Here is a 26,350-nt window from a genome sequence, read left to right on the forward strand (position 1 = left end):
TTTTGTAAGTAAGTATTTTTTCTCCTTCACTGATGTGCGCTGATGAGGCGGCACTGATAGGCTGCACTGATGAGGTGGCATTTATGGGCACTGATGAGGTGGCACTGATGAGGAGGCAATAATATGCCATACTGATGGGCACTGATAGGTGGCACTAATATGCGGCACTGATAGGTGGTACTAACGGACGGCACTGATGGGCACTGACGGCTGGCACTGATGGGGACTGAAGGATGGCACTGACAAACGACACTGATGTGCACTGACGAGCAGCACTGATAGTGCTCACTACTCACTACTCAGAATAGATACTCACTACTTAGAATGCTTTCCTGAAACTCGACCCCCACAGCTCCGCTGGTCCTCAGCACACTGGATCCTTCCTGCAGCTCAGCTGAGCCCTGTATCCCCTCAGGCAAGCAGCCTGTGATACCCGATTCTTCCTGACAGGAGGAGAGACAGCCATACCCTCCCTCCTGGGACTCTGCTTTACCCCAAAGTCGCTGCGTCATGTGCTCCCCTCAAATGTATACCCTTTCCCAGAATGCTGTGCGGCATAATCTGCCCTTCTGGGATAGATACAAGCCTGGGTGTGCCATTGGCCGGGTTTCCTTCTCTGTCCAATGAGAGCCCTCATTGAGCACAGTGGGGAGACTCCCCAGTCTCAACAGCCACACCTGAAAACCATGACAACCTAACTGAAAATCATGGCCCTGCTGATAAGCAGACAAGGCCTACTAGACTTTTCCTAGCACCTACCTTGGAGGGTGCTACATACACAAATTAAAAACTTCTTTCTTGAACATTACTCTTTAATCCTTCAACCTCCCTGTTCTCTATTTGAACAGATTTGTATTCCATCACTAAGAGATAAAGGTCTGATCTCTCGTTTTTATTGCTGCATAAACAAACTTCCTCTCCCTGAAAAATCAAAACTCATGCTTCAATGGGAGTCAGACCTGGGCTGCTCCTTCCCAATATATGAATGGAACACCGTGATTGATACCCTACATAAGTGTACCCATTCAACATTAGAGAAACACCTTTGAAATTGCATACAAGATGGTATATGGCACCCTCCATGAAGGGAAAAGAGAAGGCTGCATAGCCCCCTTTTCCTCTTGGGAGAGTGGCGGGATAGATTTTAGTCAAGACTAATCATTATTTCCCTCCTTTTTTCTTCAGGGAAAAAGGGGAGGGAAGAATGGTTGTATCCTGAGGAAAACACCTGTAGTGGGTTGGTCTTTTAGCTCTGCAGGGGTTAGAGCACCAATAGGAAGAGAGCACCTGAGGAAGTTTCTAGAGCTTCTGGGGACCCTATATAAGGAGGGGATCGCCTCAGAGGGGGCTCATTCGCCTCAGAAGACTCGACCAGTGCAGTTCCCCACCCCTTCCTTCCCTTGTCGTGGCTGTTTTTATGTAGTAGGTCACCTTTGCGTTTAGCAAAAGGGGGCGGTTTTTATTTATATGTGGAAGTGATGATTTTAACCACTTGCTGACCGCCGCAAGTACATATACTGCGGCGGTCAGCCCCTCACAGGCAAAGTGAAGTAGGGGTACGTCACTAGCCTGTGACCCGATGTCCGCCAGGCACTCGCGATCGTCCGTTACACCGGGAGAAAGGCAGGCAGCTAATGTAAACAAAGCCGCCTGTCATTCTCCCCTGTGTAAGAATAGTGATCATACGGTTCTACTATGTAGGACCGTTGATCTCTGTTCTTACAGCTCAAGCCACAGCCAATCACAGTTAGAAACATGCCCCTAGGGACACACTTAACCCCTCCCTCTCAAAAAAAGTTACCCCTTCCCTGCCAGTGTCATTTTTACAGTAACAGTGCATATGTATAGCACTGATTACTGTAGTAATGTCACTGGTAACCCCAAAAGTGTCAAAAATGTCAGTCAAGGGTCCGATCTGTCCGCCGCAATGTCGCAGTCCCGCAAAAAAAAAACGCAGATCGCCGCCATTACGCGTTAAAAAAAAACAACAAAAATGACAAAAATCTTTCCCTTAGTTAGTAAAAGCAATAACTTTTGCGCAAACCAATCAAAATACGCTTTTTGCGATTTTTGTTTTTTACCAAAAATATGTAGCATAAAACAAATTGGCCTAAAATGTTAAAAAATTTGGATTTTTAAATTTTTTTGGGGAATTTCATATAAAAAAATGTGAAAAATATTGTTATTTTTGCAAAATTTACGCTCTTTTTTTGTTTATAGCGCATGATCAAAAAGCGCACAGGTGATCAAATACCACCAAAAGAAAGCTCTGTTTGTGGGAAAAAAAGGACGTCAAATTCGTTTAGGTACAGCGTCGCACGTCCGCGCAATTGTCCGTTAAAGTCACGCAGTGCCGAATCGCAAAACAGGCCCTGGTCAGGAAGGGGGTAAAATCTTCCGGGGCTTAAGTGGTTAACTGAGTTATTTATTATGCAGCCTGAGCCGTGGTGGCTGGGTTGTCACAAGTGTTGTATGTTTTATCATCTATTTATTAAAGTTTTAAAACCAATAATAAACGGCCGCGGCCAATTATTTTCCACAAATACAGTTGTCTGCTTTTTAATTTTAGATAAGTATTTAGGTTAAGAAATCCGGCCTACTGTCCCATGATACATTACTTTTACTCATCAGCATCCCCATGTTGTTTCAGGGGTTGCACTGACCAAGGTACCCTGGTGCATACATTTTGGAGCTGTAAATTTCTGCAAACTCTATGGTGTCTAACTAAAACAAAGATATCACAGTTAGCAGGGAAAACAATCCCCCTAACTCCTCATCTATGTCTTTTATTTACCTCTATACCAGATATACCTACTTCTTGCATCAGATTATTTTACACCCTTTTTAGTTCTATCCAATGGATGATAACTTATAATTGGTGCACTACCTCTCTCTCCCATGGCCACAAGTATTAGTAAGAATGGAAATGATTAAACTATCTGAACGCATTTATCGTATACTTAACCACTTAAGCCCCGAAATATTTTACCCCCTTCCTGACCAGGGGGTTTTTTGCGATTTTTTACTGCGTGACTTTAACGGACAATTGCGCGGTCGTGCGACGATGTACCTAAACGAATTTGACGTCCTTTTTTTCCCCCAAACAGAGCTTTCTTTTGGTGGTATTTGATCACCTGTGCGATTTTTTGACCATGCGCTATAAACAAAAAAAGAGCGTAAATTTTGCAAAAATAATGTAAAAATCTAAATTTTTTAACATTTTCGGCCACTTTGTTTTATGCTACATATGTTTGGTAAAAAAAAAAAATCGCAAAAAGCGTATTTTGATTGGTTTGTGCAAAAGTTATCGCGTTTACTAACAAAGGGAAAGATTTTTGGTGTTTTTTTTTTTAACGAGTAATGGCTGCGATCTGCGATTTTTTTTGCGGGACTGCGACATTGCAGCGGACAGATCGGACCCTTGACTGACATTTTTGGGGTTACCAGTGACATTACTGCAGTAATCAGTGCTATACATATGCACTGTTACTGTAAAAATGACACTGGCAGGGAAGGGGTTAACTTTATTGGAGAGGGAGGGGTTAAGTGTGTCCTAGGGGCGTGATTCTAACTGTGATTGGACATGGCTACTGGTGTAAAAACAGAGATCAATGGTCCTACATAGTAGAACCGTCTGATCTCCATTTTTACACAGGGGAGAATGACAGGCGGCTTGTTTACATTAGCCGCCTGCCTTTCTCCCTCTCTACCGACAATCGCAGTGTGACCGGCGGACATCGGACTCGGACTCCTTAGTGAACGAGCCGGGGCGGACGTGTTCGCCCGCTATTGGCTCACAAGCCGGTGACAGGCTAGTGACGTATATATACGTCACTTTGCCTGGCCGGGGCTGACCGCCGCAGTATATGTACTTGCGGCGGTCGGCAAGCGGTTAATGACTCAATGCATATTGTTAATAAAAAATGGGATCAATAGGACAGGTCTCTGTCTTCAAAAACCTGATTTTTATACTATACTTTCTTGTATCCCCAAAGTTTTATTTTCTGTTATAATTCTTATACCAATGTTTCATTGTACACATTTTCCTGATAGTACATCACAAATATTTTCTGGAAAAACTATCCATGCTTATTACATTTGGGTTTATTATGTATGCTGCTTTATTTTAATACCTCAAGGCCTTGGTATTATTCTGATTTATGCAATGTAATCTCTGTTTTTGTTTTGTATATCTTCATGCTTCTTTACATTTGTACATGTTTCTGACCGTCAAGGTCTACTTTAACCACTTCAGCCCCAGAAGGATTTGCCCCCTTAACCACTTAAGCCCCAGGCCTATTTCGGCCACTTTTTGTTTACAAGTTAAAATCAGTATTTTTTCCTAGAAAACTACTTAGAACCCCCAAACATTATATATATATATATTTTTAGCAAAGACTCTGGAGAATAAAATGGCGGTCATTGCAATATTTTTTTGTCACGCAACGGTCTTTAAAACGCCATTTTTTTGGAAAAATTACAAAAAAATCGCATTTCACTACATTTCAAAAATACTAAACAGTAAAGTTAGCACATTTTTTGTATATTCTGAAAGATGATGTCACGCTGAGTAAATAGATACCCAACATGTTACGGTTTAAAATTGCGCCCCCCCCCCGTGGGATGGCGACAAACTACGGTCAATAGAAATCTCAATAGGCGACGCTTTAAAATGTTTTAGCGGTTACCAGTTTAGAGTTAGAGTGTAGCTCTTTTTTTAAATTATTGCTCACTCTCTGGTGATCGCGGCGATACCTCACATGTGTGGTTTGAACAGCAACTTCATTCGCGGCTCGACTTCCATATGCGTTTTCTTTCGTGCGCGAGCTAACAGCGACAGGGGCAGCTAACATTTTTTTTTTTCCTATTTATTTTTATTTTTTTTTTAACTTTATCACAGGTTTTTTAAAAAAAAAAAAATCTGATCACTTTTATTGCTGTCACAAGCAATGTAAACATCCCTTGTGACAGCAATATGCAGTGACAGGTACTCTTTATGGAGGGATCGAGGGTCTAAAAGACCCCAAACCCCTCCACTATGTAAAACCCCAAACCCCTCCCTTCCATGTATTCAAAACGCCACAAACAGCATTTTTGAATACATTCATTTTTTAAATTTGCCGCCTTTAGCAGCAGAGTAACCTGGACGTGACGTCATGTACGCCGCCTCCGGGTTACGTCATCAGAGACCCGATTGAAGCCGCGTCTGGCTTTGAACGGGACTCCATCCAGCCTGTGGGACGGGAGATCCGGGCAAAGTCGTGGAAGGTGGCCGGAGGGGGGTGGAAACCCCCTCCCGCTCGCCGGCGTAACGACCGAGCGGCTCCCGAGCCGCATCGGTCGTTACCGCCGGAAAGCCGACCGCCGGCTCTAAACAACAGTACTGGGGTGATGTCTCTAGCTAGAGGCATCACCCCGGTATAACAGCACAAAGTTTGCCGACGTAGCCCTACGTCACTTTGCGGTAAGTGGTTAAGGCTGTTTTTACACAACAATGCAGATCTGCCAGAGCGATTCACCACTCTGGCATCTCTCTGCTACCAGCTGTAATAGGGGGCAGTGCAGTGCGCAATTTAGAACGTTACACGGCTCCCTTTTTTTTTCTGTTTAAACTTTATGTGAAAACGTACATTTCACTCATGACAATGTATGGCAGTGTGATGTTCTGTGCTGCCATAAATTGCCGTGCAATTTGGCACAGTGCGCTGCAAAAATCATCATAGACTGTGGAAAATGTTGCCTTTCATTTAGAAATCAAGGTCTCAGACTCTGGAGGAAGAGTGAAGAGGCTCAGAATCCAAGTGTCATGAGGTCCAGTGTGAAGTTTCCACAGTCAGTGATGATTTGGGGAGCCATATCATCTGCTGGTGTTGGTCCGCTGTGTTTTATCAAGTCCAAAGTAAACTCAGCCCTCTACCAGGAAATTCCAGAGCACTTCATACTTTCCACTGCTGACCAGCTTTATGGAGATGCTGGTATAATTTTCTAGCAGGACTTTGCACTTGCCCAGACTGCCAAAAGTACCAATACCTGTTTTAATAATCATGGTATCACTATGCTTGATTGGCCAGCAAACTCGCCTGACCAAAATCCCATAGAGAATCTGTGGGGTATTGTCAAGAGGAAGATGAGAGACACCAGACCCAACAATGCATACGAGCTGAAGGCTGCTATCAAAGCAACCTGGGCCTCCATAACAGCTCAACAGTGCCACAGGTTAATCACCTCCGTTCCACACCGCATTAATGCAGTAATTCATGCAAAAGGAGCCCTGACCAAGTATTGAGTGCATACTATACTGTACATGGACATACTTTACAATAAGGCAACATTTCTGTATTAGAAATTCTTTTTTTAATTTTTTTATTGGTCTTATGTAATATTCTAATTTTTTGAGATACTGACTTTTGGATTTTCACTAGCTGTAAGCCTTAATCATCAAAATTAAAAGAAAAATGCTTGATATATATATTACTCTGTGTGTAACACATCTATATAACATATGAGTTTCACTTGTTGAATTGAATTACTGAAATTAACTTGTTGATGATATTCTAATTTTATGAGATGCACCTGTATAGGCACTAAAGAGAGCATCTGAAATTCTATTTTTGAAATACCATCACAGAAAATAAGTAAAATAATGAGAAAAGTTTCATTTACGGTATTTTGGAAATGCCCTGAAGAATGCAGTCCATTTTATGCAACAACTCATTTACCTGTAATCATTTTTTGCTCTTAGGGGAATGCAATGGATGGGATCACATCAGTCAACGTTGTAGAAGAAACTCTTAAAAATGTAACTTCTTCCTCAAGGAGGAAAATGAAGTCTACAAGTGTGCCAGCAAGTAACCAACAATGTGCTCAACTCTGCCAAGAAATGTCCTTAATAATGAGGGAGAAAAAACTCAACATGTGCAGTAAGTGTCTTCTGAGGTTCTTCATACTTCTGAATTGTTTGATAAATTGAAATTTTGCTCATCCTACTGCAGCATTCTGGTTGCTGTGAAAAACAAAAAATGTGTCCTGATTGGTTGTTTGAAGTGAACAATTTTTAACTGCCCTACTGTACACTTCCCATGAGTCACCACCACTTTTTCTAGAGTTTTTCTAGTGTGTAAATCATAACTTTGATGCTCAAGCTTCTTTAACCTGATGGGCAATGATAGGCGGCACAGATAGGCAGCACTAATGAGCAGGCACTAATGGGCACTGAAAGGCAGCACTGACTGGCATCACTGATGGACACAGTTGGGACTGCACTAATGATCAGTGCCCTGATTATCAGTACAGGTCTCCCTTGTGGGGAGATGCCACTGATCGCCTCTCCTCTCCCCACACTCTCAGTGTGAGGCGAAGAGAGATGATAACCAGCATTTCCTTGTTTACATGTGATTAGCTGTGATTGGACGCAGCTGATCACATGGGCAAAGAGCTTCTTCACTGGCTCTTTACTGAGATCAGGGTTGTGCCGTTTCCTAGGGACACAGCATGCCCACCATTGGCGTGCAATGAGACACGGGTGACATCATATGACGTCGTCCCAGAAAGAGAGGGCATCCCGCCCGCCATCATTAGTCTATATAGTTGGCGGGAGGTAGTTAAAGGAGAAGTATTGGAATTAAAAAAAACAAATATACTGCTCTAAGCCTGAGAAATGAACAGTTACATGCCTGCTGATCGTTCAGTTCCCAGTCTGCACAGAGCAGTGACTATCACTGCTTTTTGCTCTGCTGCTCTACACTCATTGGAGCCCTGGGCTGGAGAGGAGGCCGGGACAGCTGTCAATCAGGCAGCTGGATGGATCCTGACAATATGGTTGGAATCCTTGCAAAGCCTGGAGGGGTTCTGTGATGACAGCAAGCAATAGCCTGCTATAAGCTGACTCTGGGTCACAGGAAAATACAATTAAATACTCTCCTGTGACCCACAAGAAAAGTGTGGCCATACTTCCCTTTTAAGACCAAGGATTTATAGATTTTCTTGAAAAAAAAAAATCTCTCTAATTTTTACAAGCAGCTGAAGAACCATTCAATAATTGGGATGGGTGAAACTGAGAGTCCTCAGTTTAATGAAATTGACATGAAAAGCAGGAGAACTTTGTAAAATGTTTGTGAAATGCGAGTATTCTGCACATCCAGGAGTGTAAAAATCTTGAAGGACTGGGAAGCGAAAAACCAGTGGATTTACTAAAGACAAATACACTGTGCATTTTGCAAGTACAGTTCCTCCAGAGTTTAGTAAATGAGATAAGGCTTCACTTTGCAAAGAACACTCAAACACATGCAAAGATAAAAATAAACCCAGCATTTTTGCTTGCAATGATTGGACGATGGAAATCAGCAATACTTCATCTCATTTAATAAGCTCTGGACTTGCAAAGTGTGTAGTCTATTTGCCTGTAATAAATCTACACATTTGAGATAACACTGCAACTCAAGTGGGGTGAGAGAGGTCTTTTATTTGGGTGAAGTAGAACCCAAATAATGAACACATATACACAAAAAAAAGTTAGAAACAACAAACACAATACACTGGTTTTGTCTGCCATTTGTAATTTATACAGATAAAGATCTCTATACATGATAACCCGGTATCTGTTTGATGCTGTATGTTTTCTTTTTTGAGAGTTTCTGCTTAAGTGGAAGTTTACCAACAATGAAATTGGTAATTCTGCCGTTAGGCTTCTTTCACACGGTCCGCCTCCGTTGGTGGATATGTGCTGCTCAGCGGAGGATCGATACACTGATCCCCACTAAGCAGGCAGGTGACAGCTCCCTCTCCGCTCTGTGTGCGGAGAGGGAGGTGTCAGAGCCCCATGCATCTCTATGGGGAATCGGATAAGAGCGGACCACATTTCCATTCTCATCCGATCCCATCCAATCCGATCCCCTGGACGCATGAAAAATAGGGTTTCCATCCATCCGGATTTCACGGACCACATCGGATGCAGATGGCAGCGGGTGTCAGTGGACATGTTTCCGCTGACATCTACTGCCCCATAGGAATGCATGGAGCATCCAATCAGATCCGCCTAAAAAACTGACAGGCGGATCTGATCGGATCGCCGTGTGAAAGGACCCTAAGAGCTGTAAGCACTCCGCTCATTCCTATTTATTGATGTGCATTTGTAATAATCTAATCTAATGACTCGTTCACACCAGTTGTGTAAAACTGTGCAGATCTTCATTAATTATTGTGGGAGCAATGGAAGGGCACATAGCAACATATATTGTGTTATTTAAAAAATAAATTTAAGGTGCTTATAACAAGATAATGTCGTTAAAAGTATACATTTTATTAAAGCAAAATATAAAAACCAGTAAAAGATCATGGCGGCACCAATTAATAAATGTTGTACTACAACAACCTCCAAATTATAGCCCCATGCTTCACCTACAGCAAATTATTATCATGAGTTTTTTCAAGGACAGATTTTAGCCTCTTATATTGTTATGACTTAATATTTTATAGCTTAATATTTTACTGCCAAGATGGCAGGGAGAAATCTCCCTCTTGGAGACGCAGACAAATATGAGATCTAGGCCTTCCTAACTCTACTGAAAATGTGTTTTTATTGTTGCTGTGTCTCTATTTGGAGGATTTGTGTTCACTTCCTGCTCTGTTTGACACCCTTGAAATTGACAGGAAGTGTGGAAAAATCTTTCAAATGGAAAATAGGCAGAGATAGGTCTACAAACGTTCTCATACACTATATTGCCAAAAGCATTGGGACTGCCTGCCTTTACACGCATGTGAACTTTAATGGCATCCCAGTCTAAAGGGCCATACACACTATAAGATTTTCTGAAGACTTTGTCCTTCAGATTTACCTTTTCTATGTAGTGCAAGGGCCTGCTAGATTGTATACAAATTGAAAGTGTTTAGATTTGACCTCATATTATCTGGTTTTGGTAAATCTAAAGGAAAAAGTCTTCAGAAAATCTTTTAGTGTGTATGGCCCATTAGTCAGTAGGGTTCAATATTGAGTTGGTCCACCCTTTGCATCTATAACCACTTCAACTCTTCTGGGAATGCTGTCCACAAGGTTTAGGAGTGTGTCTATGGAAATGTTTGACCATTCTTCCAGAAGCACATTTGTGAGGTCAGGCACTGATGTTGGACGAGATGGCCTGACATGCAATCTCTGTTCTAAATCATCCCAAAGGTGTTCTGTTGGGTTGAGGTCAGGACTCTGTGCAGGCCAGTCAAGTTCCTCCACCCCAAACTCGCTCATCCATGACTTTATGGACCTTGCTTTGTACACTGAAGCGCAGTCATGTTGGAACAGCAAGGAGCCATCCCCAAACTGTTCCCACAAAGTTGGGAGCATGAAATTGCCCAAAATGTCTTGGTATGCTAACGCCCTAAGAGTTCCCTTCACTGGAACTAGGGGGCCAAGCCCAACCCCTGAAAAACAACCCCACACCATAATTTTCCCTCCACCAAATGATTTGGACCAGTGCACAAAGAAAGGTCCATAAAGACATGGATGAGCGAGTTTGGGGTGGAGGAACTTGACTGGCCTGCACTGAGTCCTGAACTCAATCCAATAGAACACTTTTGGGGTGAATTAGAGCGGCCTTCTCTTGCACATCAGTGCCTGACCTCACAAATGCACTGGAAGAATGATCAAACATTCCCATAGACACACTCCTAAACCTTGTGGACAGCCTTCCCAGAAGAGTTGAAGCTGTTATAGCTGCAAAGGGTGGGCCAACTCAATATTGAACCCTACGGACTAAGACTGGGATGCCATTAAAGTTTATGTGCATGTATAGGCAGGCATCCCAATACTTTTGGTAATAAAGTGTACATGCTAAGCTGTCACCTTTTCTTCTTTTTTTTTTTTTTGCCAGGAAAAGACAACAAGTAAATAGCAGCACACACACACACCTATCCAAGTGATATAAGGCTACAATATTATAATGGCTTAAGGATGAAGATACACATTCTTAGCAAATGCTAGTTCCCGACAGGTTCTTTTTCAAACTAGTCATGCTACTGCCTGTCTTTATGCTTTAGTTTAGTTACAAAGATAAGCCTTGTCTTTAGTAATTGCTTATACGGGTTACAAAAGAAAGGCTTTCCTTGGCTTTAAAAACAGCCACACTCTCTGGACTCCTCCAAGCCATCATTGCTACAGGTAACACACACAGAACAGGCACACACCAAGGTGGATTTTGTGTTTAAAAGCTTACAATAATGTTAAAAAGGAAGTTTTATTTTCCTGTCCTGCTGACTGCACCACCATTCTCCACTGCATTCAATTGATAAGACTACCTAAAGAATCTTCAGCACATTGCACACTTCCAGATGTGTCAAATGGCGAACCCCCCTACTGCACCCTGTAGTGTTTTTGGCTGCTCTGGTGATGTACAGGTTAGTGGAAGAAACTAAAGACTAGAGAGGGGGACCAGACATCCAAAATTCCAAGGAGTGTGGAGGACAATTCTATAGGTGGCAGTATGTTATGAATACAGAACTGTGGTGAGGGCAATGTGACAAGTAATGCCCCGTTCACACGCACTGATTGTTGGCCGACCGATCCAGTGTTGTTGTGTTGGTTAAAATGTGCTCTAGACTTGCACTGGAATTTTGTTGGCCGACAGAAACCAACTTCAGAAGTGATGTCATGTTCTGGTTTACTTTCCAGGTTTTTTTCTTCTCTGAGCATGCCCAGTCTTGCTCATCACATTTTTGTCTGCCGAAATCTGTACTGACTGACGAACAATCGGCCGTTCTGTTGACGGCCAACAAAAATTTTATAGCCTGCACAACAGATTTTGTGCGGCCGAAAAGTCGCAGTCGGTTTTCGGAAGCATCATACTAACAAGCCGACAATCGGCCGATCGGACGTTGGCCGAAAATTTACGGCCAGCAATCGGTGCGTGTGTACGGGCCTTAAGTAAGTACTAAAAGACCTGGTTTCCATTAAGCTTTTTTTTTTTCTTTTTTTCTTGTAAAGATGACAACATGATCTCTTTTGAGCTTCATTCCAGTCAACACTTTTTTTATTTTTTTTATTATTTCATCGCGTTGGAAAATTTAGAAACTCAGTCAAAATTTACTTCTCTATTTGTGCTTGTGGGGAGTTGATTTTCTTCACTTCAAGAGGGTCATGGAGCCCATCTTAGCACCTACCCTCTCTCATTCAATGGCGTTATGGGATAGGCTTCGCTCTAATAATGATTTAGTGTCTTATTTTTGTCCCTTAGCACATTTATTCAACAACCCGGCCTTTTGTTCCAGGATGAGATGTTAAGGGTCGGTTCACATTAGTGCGATCACAGAGATCGCATGTAATTCGGAGCGCACTGCTCCTAAATTACATGCGATGTCTGTGCGGTGCAAATTTCAGCCATACAGTTTGTATGGCTGAATTCGCACTGCAATCACACTAAACACGCACATGACCCTTTTTTTTTATCCGCAGCAGAATCTGATCGCATGGTGGTTCACACTAGTGCGATGCGATTCTGTGCGAACTTGCAGATTGCACTGCGATATGCGATCTCAACTGGGGGTGTCGTTAACTTTTAATTGACATCCCCTGCGTATCGCATATGGCAGTGTGAACTGCCAGGGGTACGGATGCGATGCGGGAACACGCTGTATATTCACAGCGTTCCCACATCACAGAAGTGTGAACCGGGACTAAGGCCTATAGAATTGGACACAAGGGGGGGGGGGGAGCCCAGGCAATAGGGGGAATCTGCACTGAATGCAGTGATTAGGGTGCACGCAGGCACACCTGGCACACCCCCTGTGCATGCCTATGCGTAAGGTAATAAGACAGTCTGAGCCCCAGACTCCTAATTTTGCACTTCTCAACATTCCTGTACCTGGTTTAACTAGAGGCTTCCAATGTTTGATTGTCTCTATTTTGCTGGGGGCCAAGATGACCACAGCCAGATCCTGGAAGGAACCTGCTGTAGCGCAGGCTAAGAAAAAAACTACTTGGATCGTGTTGCATTAAAATATTGTCAGCATTTTGCAGGACTTCGTCAAAGAGTTTGAACAGACTTGGAGGCCGTGCATGTATCCTTGGTTCATTAATGTACCTTGTTGTTTAGCTCTTGAGGAATGATGTAATGTCGCTGACTTTGCCCTGGACCTCTCTTCTTTTTCCCTCTTTTCCTTCTTCTCTTCAATTTATTTTCTTTGTACCTCTCACCCTTCTCTTATGGTATGCTCAGCTATCCCGAACAGGTTGTCCGGGCACAATTTTTTACCTGGCTCGCCACTTCTGAGGTGACTGCAGTTGAGTCGGTAGATGATGTGCCGGTGTGGTTTGGATGATGACCATGGCTTTCCTTAAATAATGTTGTTGACCTGTTTGGATTAAGTTTTATTCCATGGATATACTAATCATATGTATCTTATTTGTATTGCACCTTGTTTCTGCTATATGAGCCATTTTTGTACTAATGTTTGTTTTTAATATCCGTGAAAACCTTTAATAAAAAACTTTTGAAATGGAAAACAAGAGGGTCATGAAGCCAAATCAATCCTATTTGGGGACATAGAAAAAGTCAAAACATGACAACCCTAGTCTGTGGGAGCCTTGAGAAGGATTTTTGGTTGGCAATGGCTCTAATTCATCTGCCATACACATCTCACATTATTTCCAGCTACAATAAAAATGTACTTATTTTGAGCTGAACCCAAAGCCTTCCTTTTTTTTCCCCTTAAGGCACAAATATTATATGAGATATCCCAACGTATAACCTAAAGACACTAAAGCAAGATGAAAAGGCAGTTCACTTGGCTAAATCGCTTTGAATTATTCTCTCCTTGTCTCCCGCTGAGAATCTAATATCTACAGTCTTTTGTATGCTCAAAATAGTATGTCTGTACAAGGGTTATGACAGATCCTTTAACACACTGCTCTTTCCTAATAGGCAAAAAAGAAAATCTTTGGTAAAACTCAAAAAATATATTTTTATTTCAGCTAAAACAATGTTAGATCATTAGGATTTATTGGATTAATTCTTTTGTTGGTGCCAGACCTCACCATGTCCCAATGACAAATGATAATATTTTAATATAAAAAGCATATGCAGCACATCTCTGCAATACATGGACATTTCTCCATACAGAAGCATGCCTGTTGATGTGCTGGAATTGTTCTTAGTTCCTAAGTTTCTGTTGTGGTCTGACAATACATGCCTTTTTCTGTATGGAAATTTCAAGGAATGGTGTCTGCCCTATGTCAAACTACTGAATTCCTCCCACTCTTCTCATTCTTACAACATGGAGAGTAATTGTTATATTGTCCATGATAAGACCTGGGAGGGCTACTTGAGATAACACATGGTGTGACGGTCACTATGTGTGACGGATCACCCTGTCCCTGGATTGTAAACCCCTTCGTGTCATTTTCCTATGAGTTTGGGACATTGCCCTTTTATTGCATTTTATTTCCGCTTTATCCATCCTCTGAACAAAGGAAGATGACAGGACTCATGGCATTGAGTTAATGTAATGTAATGTTACAGCCCCCCCCCCCCCCCCCCCTGCAAGGCTAAGGGGAGATCCCCTTAGCTGTGTGTAACTGTATGTCTGGGAATGTAATAAACAGTTCTTGGTTAGACTCACAGCATAGAGTGTCATCTCATGTTTGTGGGAGAAAGCTATACCAGCTCTATCTCCCTTCTGCTTGGATCGCTAAATCCCTACTCTACAGCATCCCTCCCACTAGGGGGAAGAGAACATCTCTAGCGGCGAAACCCCTCTTTCTATCGGGGCGTCCGCTACACATGGGTTGTGCGCAAGACACAGGACAGCTCAGAATTTCAGAAATGCTCAACAGATACTTTTGCACTTATGGAGCATATATAACAAAATGTCTCCAATGGTGTATGTAATAGATGGAAAAGAAGCAAACAAGAGAATTCCATTTTTAGGTTTTATGCTTTGATTTTCCCCCACGTGTCTGTGTTAGTTCAGGGAATTCCATAACAGTAGTTCTTTACAAATACCATAAAATTATTTATTTCCATATATAGATATTTATTTCCATATATAGATATGGAAATAAATACTACTATAAATAGCTGTAGTTTTGTTTTTATCAAAATTAACTTCCCATAGATATAAAAGTGTGGTTTTGCATAAAAAAAAAAAAATAAACTTCATAAACGTATACTGCAAATGCAGTTATTTACTGCCTAGGTCAGACAAGGTCCGGGTAACAATGGAAGTAGGATGCAAAGCTCCTCTTCCTCACTGTAGTGCATGTTTCAGTAAATCACACCTCAAAGAGAACTATCGGCATAAACAACTGTTTGGGCCATTTGCTTCCAATTGCTACTGCACATCCCTCTAGTAAGTGTGCCTCCCCCACCCCTTTTATTGATCCAACATGAAGATTTATTTTTGTACGTTATATGCTATAACCAGAACAATTATCATACAACATTAAATTAGCTTTCATGCCCATACCTATTTTGTTCTATGATTTTTTTTTTTTTACGAAAATGATGAAATGTAAACATTTTATCATTTGTGTTCTTTCATTTTAGTTTTTAGTATTGCATTCAAAGAATACATAAAATATATATATTAAAAAAAAGTATTTTTTCCTTCTGTTACATTATTTTGCCTGTAAACTTTTCATGGAAAATAAAATAATTTTTGCAATACAAAACCTTCCTAAAGAAAGCTTTTTTTTTTTTTTTTAATTACAGGGGATTTAACCTCCCTGGCAGTATTCCAGAGTGTGGCTTAGGGTGGAATTTCAGTGCCATTAGCGGTAACCCTGAGCCACACTCGGGGTACCGCCAGGGAGCATCGCTGGATCCTGGTAGAGGGTACTTACCTTGTCCCCGGGATCCCGCGATGTGTCACTGCAGCATACGGCGGCTGGATCTTCCGCCCGATGCTGTGAGCCCCGGCTTCCGTCTCCTGGATTACATTACAAAATAATATCATATCATACCCAAATTGTTATAAAGAAGAACGCACAGTAAAAAAAAATCATATGTAAAAAGTTGGTTTGGGCTGCTCGACCTTAAGAATTACATGCAAAATAATGGTACCGCTTTCAGCACCTAAAATCCGAAACAATCCTACCGCCAGGGAGGTTAATGTGAGAGCTAAAGTGGTTACATTAAATAGATAGGCAATAGCTCATTATTTGTCTCTACTCTTTTAAGAACTATATAGATTTCTTAGAATCTCAATGCCACAATATTAAACCACATTTTATGTTTTTCTTTTAAGGAAATCTACAAAATTCTCTTATTTCCTATGCTAGGAGCACAAAGAGAATGGTAAAGACCATGATGGAAGAACATCAAAAATCTCTGGACTTCCTCTCCAATCAGGTGCAAATGTTATAAAAAACAGACAATAGTTATATCATGAAATTGTTATAAGAATCTAAAAAGCATTAAAAGGGTGTGTGATATATATATATATATATATATATATATATATATATATATATAATATAACCAAAACAGTGCGCAAAACCATGTGAAAACCAGTCTGTGAATGAATATACCCGTGCACAAAAAACAAAATAAGTCTGCTGTGTTTACATCAATAAAAATATTAGAAAATATACAGATTACACAAATCTAAAGTACAATCAAAAGTTTACTGATACAATTATTCATAAAATGTATGTAAAAAATAAAGTCCATACCCAATGTCCACAAATAGCTTAAAGGGCTATATACACGCGGTATGAAGCTTCTGCGCTGAAATCAAGTATTAGGTGCACTCATCTTCTCAGATCACCAAAAGTGCCAACTTCTTACTGGATATATGTGATCTCAGCATTATAGAGATCTAATGCGCTTGTGAAAAGCGTTAAACCCCACTGGACACACGGTATGTTTCCACATATTTCTCTTTTTGGAATACAGTCAATATCTTGAAATGCACAGCTTTCCTCAGGATTAATAGGGGAAAAAGAAAATCAACATAGGGTAAAACGCTAAAACCCAATATAGCACGTGTTTGTTGAAGTCAAACATTCCGTGCTCCCAACTTTTCAAACCACCAAAAGTACCAGCTTCTTACCAGAAATACATGATCTCTACATGAGTAAAACCCCACTGGATCCATTGTATGCTTACTTACTGTATGCTTGTATACTGCATGCACGTGTTTCTCCTTCTGGAACACAGCCAAAACTCTAGGACGCACAGCCTACCTCAGGAATACTAGGAAGAAAAGCAACCCAACACAGGCTAATAACACTAAAATCTTTTCCCCCTGCTGTAGCAAATTGGATCATGCTTTGGTGGGGTTTATTTTCGCCTACCTCTGAATCAACAACGGGTATAGGATTGTGTATATGGGATTGTATGGTTTGGTTTTCAATACTGTTTGTTTTTTTTTGGTTGAACCAGATGGACTTGTGTCTTTTTTCAACCTGACTAACTATGTAACTATTGGCACTTTTCCACTGCAAGTATCGGCTCGGCTCCACTCGGCCCTGCTTGGCTCTGTTTGGTTTTCCACTGCATGGTACCGCATGGTACGGTGTTGGAATGGTACGGTACGGTTTGGTACGGTTTGCTTTTCCACTAAATTCTCTGACCAATCAGTGGCTAGTAGTGACAAACAGTCAAGGCTGCATGCAAAGGATTGTGGGATATGGTACCGGTACGGCCCTCTTGGAACCACAACTTAGGTGGTACTGTTTAAGCGAGCCGTACCGTTCGGTTCCATGTAGTGGAAAAGCGCTGCCGTACCGTACCGAACCATTCCAACACCGTACCATGTTGTACCATGCAGTGGAAAACCACAAAAGCGAGCCGAACCGTTCGGTTCCATGCAGTGGAAAAGCGCCATATGTAACTTAAACAGTTCTTTATTAAGTAAGAAAAGGTACTCCCAAATAATACAGTTCACATGTCAAACACCACACCGTCCTTTCTTAGATGCTCCCTGAGGATGTCCTTCTACAGATGAAACGCATGTAGGAGCAAGGCTTGTGGCCAGTGACTTTATAGTTCGCCTGCCAGTGTACAACAGTGTGGAGTTTGACCACTACAGCCATTAGCTTGGGTGGTGCCATACCCTAAACCTAGCACACAAAGGGCTGAAACACCCTACTACTCAAAGCTGAATCCGTTAGAATTTTATAAGCAAACCTTTATATTAAAAATATTTTGTATTTTGCAGTATTTGGGTCAATCCTGCTATGGCATACATAGGATAGGATAGCGATCTGTATAAAAAAATGCAGGGTTAAATGTGTATTGCTGCATACTTCAGTGAAGATATTTATTTCTTTTATTGTTGCACCTATAGGTGAGTGAACTAACCAATAAGGTTCTTCTTTTGAATGCAGAAGTCTTGAAAAAACACACAGACCCCTTTATTCACAGACCTTTTCAAACACATGGTAAGAATATTCATTTCTAAAAGCAAGATGTAGACCAATGTTATGTAGGATATAATATAGCAAAAACTATTTCTTTTTAGATTTGGATAGGACAGGTAAGAATTAAAAAGTAATTAAAGTATAACTAAAGGCAAAACTTTTTCTTATTAGTTTTGGAAGGAGTGGAGAGAGATCAGAACACTTGTAAGTTTTTATTGCTGTCTGTGCCCCATTAGGGAGATCACCCTTTCTATTTCTTCTGTTTACCATTAATATAGAAAGTGAAAGTAAAAGAAAACCCCAAATTTCCAGCTGTCCCAAGAAAAGTAATAGGGGGGAAATCTCCCAATGGGGACACTAGTTCTAGTGACCTGGAGGGCTCCAAGGGATTGGAGCTGGTATTTCCTATCACTTCCTGTTTAGCTATGGGACATGAAGTGATGGGAAATCTCCGCAATGGGACACAGATGGCGATAAAATAACCAGTTATTTAAAAAGAAAAAAAAATAGTAGCTATTTATTAAAGTAGCCTATAGTTCTACTTTAATAAATAGTGTTGCTCTGCTAGTGTTTAACCAAAATCACTCAAACCACATGCCTATGTAGTGGAAAAAAACGTAAAATATACCTATAAATCTGTGTTTCAGTGGGGGATTTTAATTCACTTTCTGCTCCATAGACACAACAGGAAGTTAAAGATATGGGACATGGATGGCAAAAAAAAAAAAAAAGAGAATTTAACCCTTAGCTACTCTTTCTAAAATGAAACGCACATAACATAGCTTTAAATATGCTTAAACAAAGGTTTACACCAATTTGCCAATTAACATCAACAAAGCATGAAGTGCATGGTGCCCCATACCATTCCATGTAAAATGAACACTAGATCAGCAAGAAAGTAACTGCCTTTTTCCAACCGGTATTACTTGTAAATATGAGGTGGTAAGGCCCAAAGTGTGTGGAGTGCAAAAACTAAGAAACGTATTAGAGGTGTATGCAAGACAGAAACTTTGTCCTTCTTCTTATTTCTATACATAGGCTTTGATTGCAGTGATATTAAGGACCATTTTGGAACCCTTTCAAAAGCACCAAGTGGAATATACATTATACAGCCAGAAGGAACACAATTTTCATTTGAGGTAATGAAGCAAATATCCTACAGTGCCTACTTTGCTAAAAGAGGAAAGTCTTTAAACAATTGTATTTCAAATGGTTGTGAACTTTGCATATTTATGAACTAGAAAGATCAATTCTGTGCACTGACAGGTCATATTTTCCAAAGCAGAGCTGTGAGGTTCTAGCGCAGCTGCTCCAGGCCAGGATACGTTTGGGGTCAGTGTTTGGGCTTAATTCACGAGTTATACTTAAGTAGAGAAAGGTAACCGCACTCCAGCTTGAAGGTGTGAAGTAATAAAATCCATTTATTGAAAATCCAAAGGATAAAAACAATCCATAGGGACAGTCAGAGACAGGGGACAAAACACAGTTGACGCGTTTCACGAAATTACAGTCGCTTAGTTATTGGTTATGAAATGTAATTTCGTGAAACGCGTCAACTGTGTTTTGTCCCCTGTCTCTGACTGTCCCTATGGATTGTTTATATCGTTTGAATTTTCAATAAATGGATTTTATTACTTCACACCTTCAAGCTGGAGTGCAGTTACCTTTCTCTACTTAACCACTTGCCTACTGTGCACTTAAACACCCTTCCCATCCAGGCCAATTTTCAGCTTTCAGCGCTGTCACACTTTGAATGACAATTGCGCGGTCGTGCTACACTGTACCCATTTGAAATTTTTATCATTTTTTTCACACAAATAGAGCTTTCTTTTGGTGGTATTTAATCATCTCTGGGTTTTTTATTTTTTACAAAAAAAAAGAATAAAGACAGAAAATTTTGAAAAAAAAAAAAAGTTTTTCTTATTTTCTGTGAGTAAATTTTGAAAATAAATTTTTCTCCTTCACTGAAGGGCGCTGATGAGGCGGCACTGATGGGCACTGATAGGCTGCACTGATGGGCACTGATGAGGTGGCACTTATGGGCACTGATGAGGTGGCACTTATGGGCACTGATGAGGTGGCACTTATGGGCACTGATGAGGAGGTACTAATATGCCGCAATGATGAGCACTGATAGGCGGCATTGATAGGTGGCACTGATAGGCGGCACTGATAGGTGGCACTGATATGCGCCACTGATAGGCGGCACTGCTGGGCACTGAGAGGTGGCACTGCTGGGCACTGAGGTGGCACTGCTGGGCACTGAGAGGCGGCACTGGCGGGCGGCACTGATGGGCACTGAGAGGCGGCACTGATGGGCACTGGCGGATGGCACTGATGGACACTGACGGGTGGCACTGATGAGCACTGATGGGCAGAACTGATGAGCACTGATGGGCAGCACCATCAGTGCCCACACTCAGTGCCCATAGTGCTGCCAGTCAGTGCTTATCAGTGCCTAGATGAGCAGGCACTGATGGGCACTGACTGGCAGCACTATGGGCACTGATTGTGGGCATTGATGGGGGACACTGATGGAGGGCACTGTGGGCACTGATGGGGGGGCACTGTGTATGTTTTTTACCTTTTAGTAATCAGGGCACTGGTAATCAGTGCCCTGATTACATGTCTCTTTGTCCCTGGCGCTGTGCAGCTCTCCCTCCTTCCTCACACTGCAGGCTCCGTGTGAGGAAGGAGCGCCGGCGATGAGAGATGATCTCATATGTTTACATATGAGATCATCTCTCATTGGATGATCCGATCACGTGGTGAATGGCCGCTGTGATTGGCCATTCACCACGATCTGTGATCGGCTGTGTCCAAGGGACACGGCCGACACAGATTCTCCCCGCTGCGCGCTCGCGGGAGCGCGCGGGGGGCGTGTCACTGGGAGGCCGTTTAAAAACGGCCTCCCGAAAATTCGAGTCCGCGCTGCAGCCGTATATAGGCTGTAGCGCGGATGGGAACTGGTTAAGTACAGCTGCCAGGATTGCGGACCTCACCAGCACCCCGTTTGATTGTTAGGGCAACTTTTCACCTGAACATTTTTTTCTCTTCTCCTGTGTTCGATTTAGTTCACGAGTTAGACTAGTGTTATGGTCAGACATTGGGGGTTTAGTTTCAATTTTGGTTAAGTTTAGAAATAGGTTTAAAGGAGTTGGATATGTATTCAGTTTTGGGGGAGAGAGGTGGGTTAAGTGTCAAAGGTTTACTTTAGGTATATTGGATTAGGTGTCAGGGTTAGGTTAAAGCACTACTTTTTTTTTGTACCACATGGGGAACGATGACTGTGCTAGGTATTTAAATGTTTGGTGTTTATTCCTGGCACCGTTTTTTTTTTTTTTTTTTAAAGACACATTTCATATCTGAATACTGTTTGGATTCATTGTAGATATGATAAACTTAAAAGAAGAGTTACTAAGTCTTTGTTGCTAGTCCATTTCTCTGGCTGTTTCCCAGAAAGTGCCAGGTGGGATACATTGTTGTACGGGATATAACTTTGAGGCTGGTGTGGGGACATTTGTATAAACCTGGCCAACAAGGACATAGGCAGCCTTTAAAATCTTGCAGGGGTTATACCTTTTCCCCACGCCAACCAGAAATCTTTTTAAAAAATCTATTTTGTCTATAGTTGGGGTTTAAGGGTTATGTGTTAAGACACAGATTAAGAGTTAACTCTCGGGAAGTTAAGCATTAAGGCATTATGTTCAAAGTTTAACTACTAAAAGTTAAAGTGGTAGTAAACCACTGTGTGTTTTTTATTTTTTCTGGAACCTGCAAGGTAAAGCCATAATGTGCTAGTATGCATCGCATACTAGCACATTATTTGAAACTTGCCTTTAGAACGAAGCCCTTCCAGCATCGAGCTGTCACAGCTGACAAGGCTTCCATCTTCACCCATCTTCCTTCCAGGCTCACAGAATCCGGCTGTGTGAGTGGTCGAAGCCACGATGACGTCACTAATGCGCAGGAGCCGCTGTTTACGGTACAGGACTCTGAATGAACAGCCCGGGTGGCCGTTCCTTCAGAGCACATGCATCGGTCACGTAACCGGCAGCATGTACAGTAAATATCTCCTAAACAGGGCATGTTTAGGAGATATTTTCAGTACCTATAGGTAAGCCTTATTATAGGCTTACCTATAGTTACAAATTATGCATGGGAGTTTACTTACACTTTAAGAGTTTAGGAAAGTGTATGGTGTGAAGTGTTAGAGGATCCTTCAGGGCACATTTACACTGGTGCTCTGCAATAATGTGAGCATCGCCATAAGCATAACAATAAAGGGTAGTAAGGCATGTTATGTACATTGGTGTGCTGCAGTGTCATTCATTGCGGAGTCAAACCTCCCTAACAATCCATGAAATATGGTAACTCAGTCAAACTTGCTGCAAATGCAATTTATTGTCTGTTTTAGCACTTTAAGCAGCCCGTTCTTTCATGCATCCAGATCTCCTAAGTGTAAATGGGCCTTTAATGTTAGGGTCATTGTACATATTAATGAAAGTTACAGAACTAGCATCTTCAGAAGGATAATTCAGCAATGGCAGTCCTCATAATCTCTCTGTCAAGACCAGGATCTGAACCCATGAACTCTGCTCTGTTTAGCAGTCATCCCTTAGACAATCCTATCTTGTGCCTTGTTTCTGGTGAACCTTGAACTCCTTGTCCCTCCCATGAACTACCTATTTAAGCTGTGCCTTTGGACTTTCTGTTTGCCAGATTATTGTGCTCTTCTCTAGTCAATATCATGTTCTTGTCTCTCCTGCTGCCGTTCAAATTTTCACTACTACTCTTTATTACCTTAGCTTGTTCCTCAACTATGCTTCTACTCGACTCTAACAAGCAACCATTTATTGCTGACCTTTGGCTTGTTCCTTGACAACACTTCCACTTGATCCCAACCTGCAACCACTTGTTACCAACCTTTGGCTTGTTTACTGACTATGCCTGTGCTTGATCCTTACCTGCTATATCTGCTATTGGACCCCAGCTTGCTCACCTCCTGGTGAGACAATCCTGAGGACCACAACCTTCTACTAACACACAGCAAAACATCTCCACCTTTAGGAGTTCTGGTGAATACCAATTAGTGCTTAGACCCCTCACCTCAGATGAGCCTGCATCATCCGCCAGAGTGACCTGCTTGTGTACTTATCAAACTGCTTGGTGGGAGCCTCTCTAGTGCTATAACTACTGGTCTTCAAGCCTGACCCCTGACCGTGATACTCTCAGTGTAAGCTTCCTATTAAGCTAAAATCCTCTTGCCTATGTTGACATTTTCGCTCTTTTTTGAGTGCAGTAACATTGTTATAACTGAATATGATGAATGAAAAATGGTGAATAGTAAGATGAATGCTGCAGTTTAATCAAAGCATGGAAACAAATTGTAGTAGATGTAAACCAACCACTAACACTCGTGTAAACTTTAAAATGTTATATCATTTGAAAAGTCATTTTCAGTCTCTTTAAATCTGCAGCTTTTATTAAATTTGGTGATCCTGCCATGAAGGCATTTGTTCAGAAACTTCCTGTTTTGGGGTGACAACATTCTTTTCCTGTGAGCCAACTGCTGTCCGGCATTTTCACCCTGTCAAATGTGCTTCCAATGGAGACTCTAAGGCCTATAGGGCTTGTGCCAGCACTGGAGTCCAAAACTAATAAAACACAATACACATTTGTGTGTTATAAAAATGTCTTTTTTTTTTTTAAAGCAAACGTATGGTGGTATGGCGTATGGTGGTGTTGCTATGCTTCTCCTTTATAAATCTACTTTAGTATAAAACATAACAAAATATATGATCTTGAGTATGTGAACGATCCTTTTTGTGAGCTACTATATCACCCAAAACTCGAAAACATTTTTCCATATGATGCATAGTTAGCATCTCCAAGTGTATGATGGTGCCAGCACAAATGTAAGAGTTTTACAAATAGGAACATTGTTTAATATGTCTTAGGGCTCTTTCACACGAGCGTTCCTTTTTTTTTGCCCGATCAGGTCCTTTTTTTTTTTTTTGTAACGGACACGGATGACACTTGTGTCATCCGGTCCGTATGTCCGTTTTTCATCCCATCCGTTTGCGGATGAAAAACTGACATAATGCATGTCTATGTAAATACGGATGTCTGCGGATGACACCACTGACATCCGTTTTTGCTTCCGTTCCGTTTTTTGAAAGGAAGAAAAAATAGGTTTCTCCTCCGTTCAAAAAAACTGAACTGAACTGACAAAAAACGGATGTCAGAGGATGATCATCCGATGACATCCGTATTTACATAGAGATACATTATGTCCGTTTTTCATCCGCAAACGGATGGGATGAAAAACGGACATACGGAACGCCCGTGTGAAAGAGCCCTTAAAGCAATGCTTCTGGTGGTAGAAAGCTTATATTGATGTGTTGACACTAATATGAGCAAAGGCCCAGAAAGACAAGTGTGCCAAAACACACATGTAAAGTTTAATGTCCCTTTATAGGCTCTGTCGAAAACTCTAAAATATTCTTTATTGCTTGATGCTTTACATAACATTATAAAGCTAATTGTGCAGAATGATATGGCTGTTTTTTTTTTTTTTATTATATTACTGTGATGTATACTCTTCTATAATGTCTTAATAGGCATTTTGTGACATGGATTATAGAGGAGGAGGATGGACCGTCCTTCAAAAGCGAATTGATGGCACAATTGATTTCCAGAGAACTTGGCTTGATTACATGGAAGGATTTGGAGAACTTTCAGGTAGAAGAATATTAAAAGACTTTTTTTGTAAAGTACATCTTTATTTGTGTTTTAAAGTGAACCTGTCAGTTTATCATATCAAGCTCTAACGAGCAGGGCCCTCTGATCCCTCCTGTAATGAACTGTATTGTAACTGTATTGTCTTCCCCCACATTGTAAAGCGCTGCGCAAACTGTTGGCGCTATATAAATCCTGTATAATAATAATAATCAAGTGCTGGAGGTTGATCTCAGCAGTGGTGCTAATTCCAGGACAGGGCATGACTGTGTAATTTTCAAACACATTGAATTTCCTGCTCTGTAATTAGCACTAATCCTGCTGTGTTGGATGATGGCAGTCATAGGTGCTGGATAGCAGAATTGTATGAAATAGGTAAATAAACATCTCTCTGGGTTCCTTTAAACCGTGACATATACAACTGTAGCTTTAATTTTGTAAAATCCTATAGCATGCTTGCAAAAACATTAAAAAAAAAAAAAAAAAAAAAAGATTTTTACAAAGAGGAGGAATTATGCAGAGTCCTCAACTGCTCTAAATTTGGAGGGATTGACCATCTTTTGGAGTCAAGTTCCTAAACCAATCCTCCCTACACAGGCTGTCTGCTCTCCTTAAACTACACCCAGTGCCATTCAGTGTACAGAAGTGTGTGAGGCACACAGGCCCCGAGCGAAAGGGGACCCACTGTGCCTTGTCACGCACTACACACCCCGAGTAATCCATTGTATTTTATCTGCAGCACGGGATCTGCTGCATCATCTCCCTTGCCAGCCAGGAAGGGGGTTGATGCTTGTGAGCTAGGAGCGGGTGCACTGTACCATTGCATACCCGATTGGCAGTGCCCAGTATAGTGTGTTCAAATAGGATGGGGGAGACTCAATTTGCTCCGCCTTCCATCCTATCCCTGTCTCCCTCAGCCCACACTCTAACCCCTGACTTGCACACACTCCTGTAAAAGGGCTTGTAATGAAGGTGGCAGGTTTAAATATACAGCACATATCAGCTGTAGATCCTGGCTGCCTGAGTCTAGGGGAGACCAGCCTGGGGCCATGATTGTGCCCCCTCTGTCTCTCACCTCCCCCTCTCTCTCCCTCTCCCCCCTCTCTCTCTCTCCATCCTCTCTCTCTCTCCCTCTCCCCCTCTCTCTCTCTCCCCCCCTCTCTCTCTTCCCCTCTCTCTCTCTCTCCCCCTGTCCCCCTCCCTTTCTCCCTCTCTCCCTCCCTCTCTCTCTCCCCTGTCTCTGTCTCACCCCCCTCTCTTACC

At 41.7% G+C, this 26,350-nt stretch overlaps 1 protein-coding gene across 1 annotated transcript in view; it reads left to right on the forward strand.

Annotated features, from left to right (window-relative positions):
• Nucleotides 1-26,350, forward strand: part of ANGPTL5 (angiopoietin like 5) — an 83,482-nt gene that overhangs the window by 41,132 nt on the left and 16,000 nt on the right. The window contains exons 2-6 of the mRNA XM_082247840.1: nt 6,743-6,920; nt 16,228-16,331; nt 18,274-18,367; nt 19,385-19,485; nt 24,970-25,090. Coding sequence (XP_082103966.1) covers nt 6,743-6,920; nt 16,228-16,331; nt 18,274-18,367; nt 19,385-19,485; nt 24,970-25,090 — 598 coding nt within the window. The remainder of the gene's footprint in view (nt 1-6,742; nt 6,921-16,227; nt 16,332-18,273; nt 18,368-19,384; nt 19,486-24,969; nt 25,091-26,350) is intronic.

This window comes from Pelophylax lessonae (assembly GCF_965119305.1).
Source record: "Pelophylax lessonae genome assembly, chromosome: 2".
Taxonomy (NCBI): Eukaryota; Metazoa; Chordata; class Amphibia; order Anura; family Ranidae; genus Pelophylax; species Pelophylax lessonae.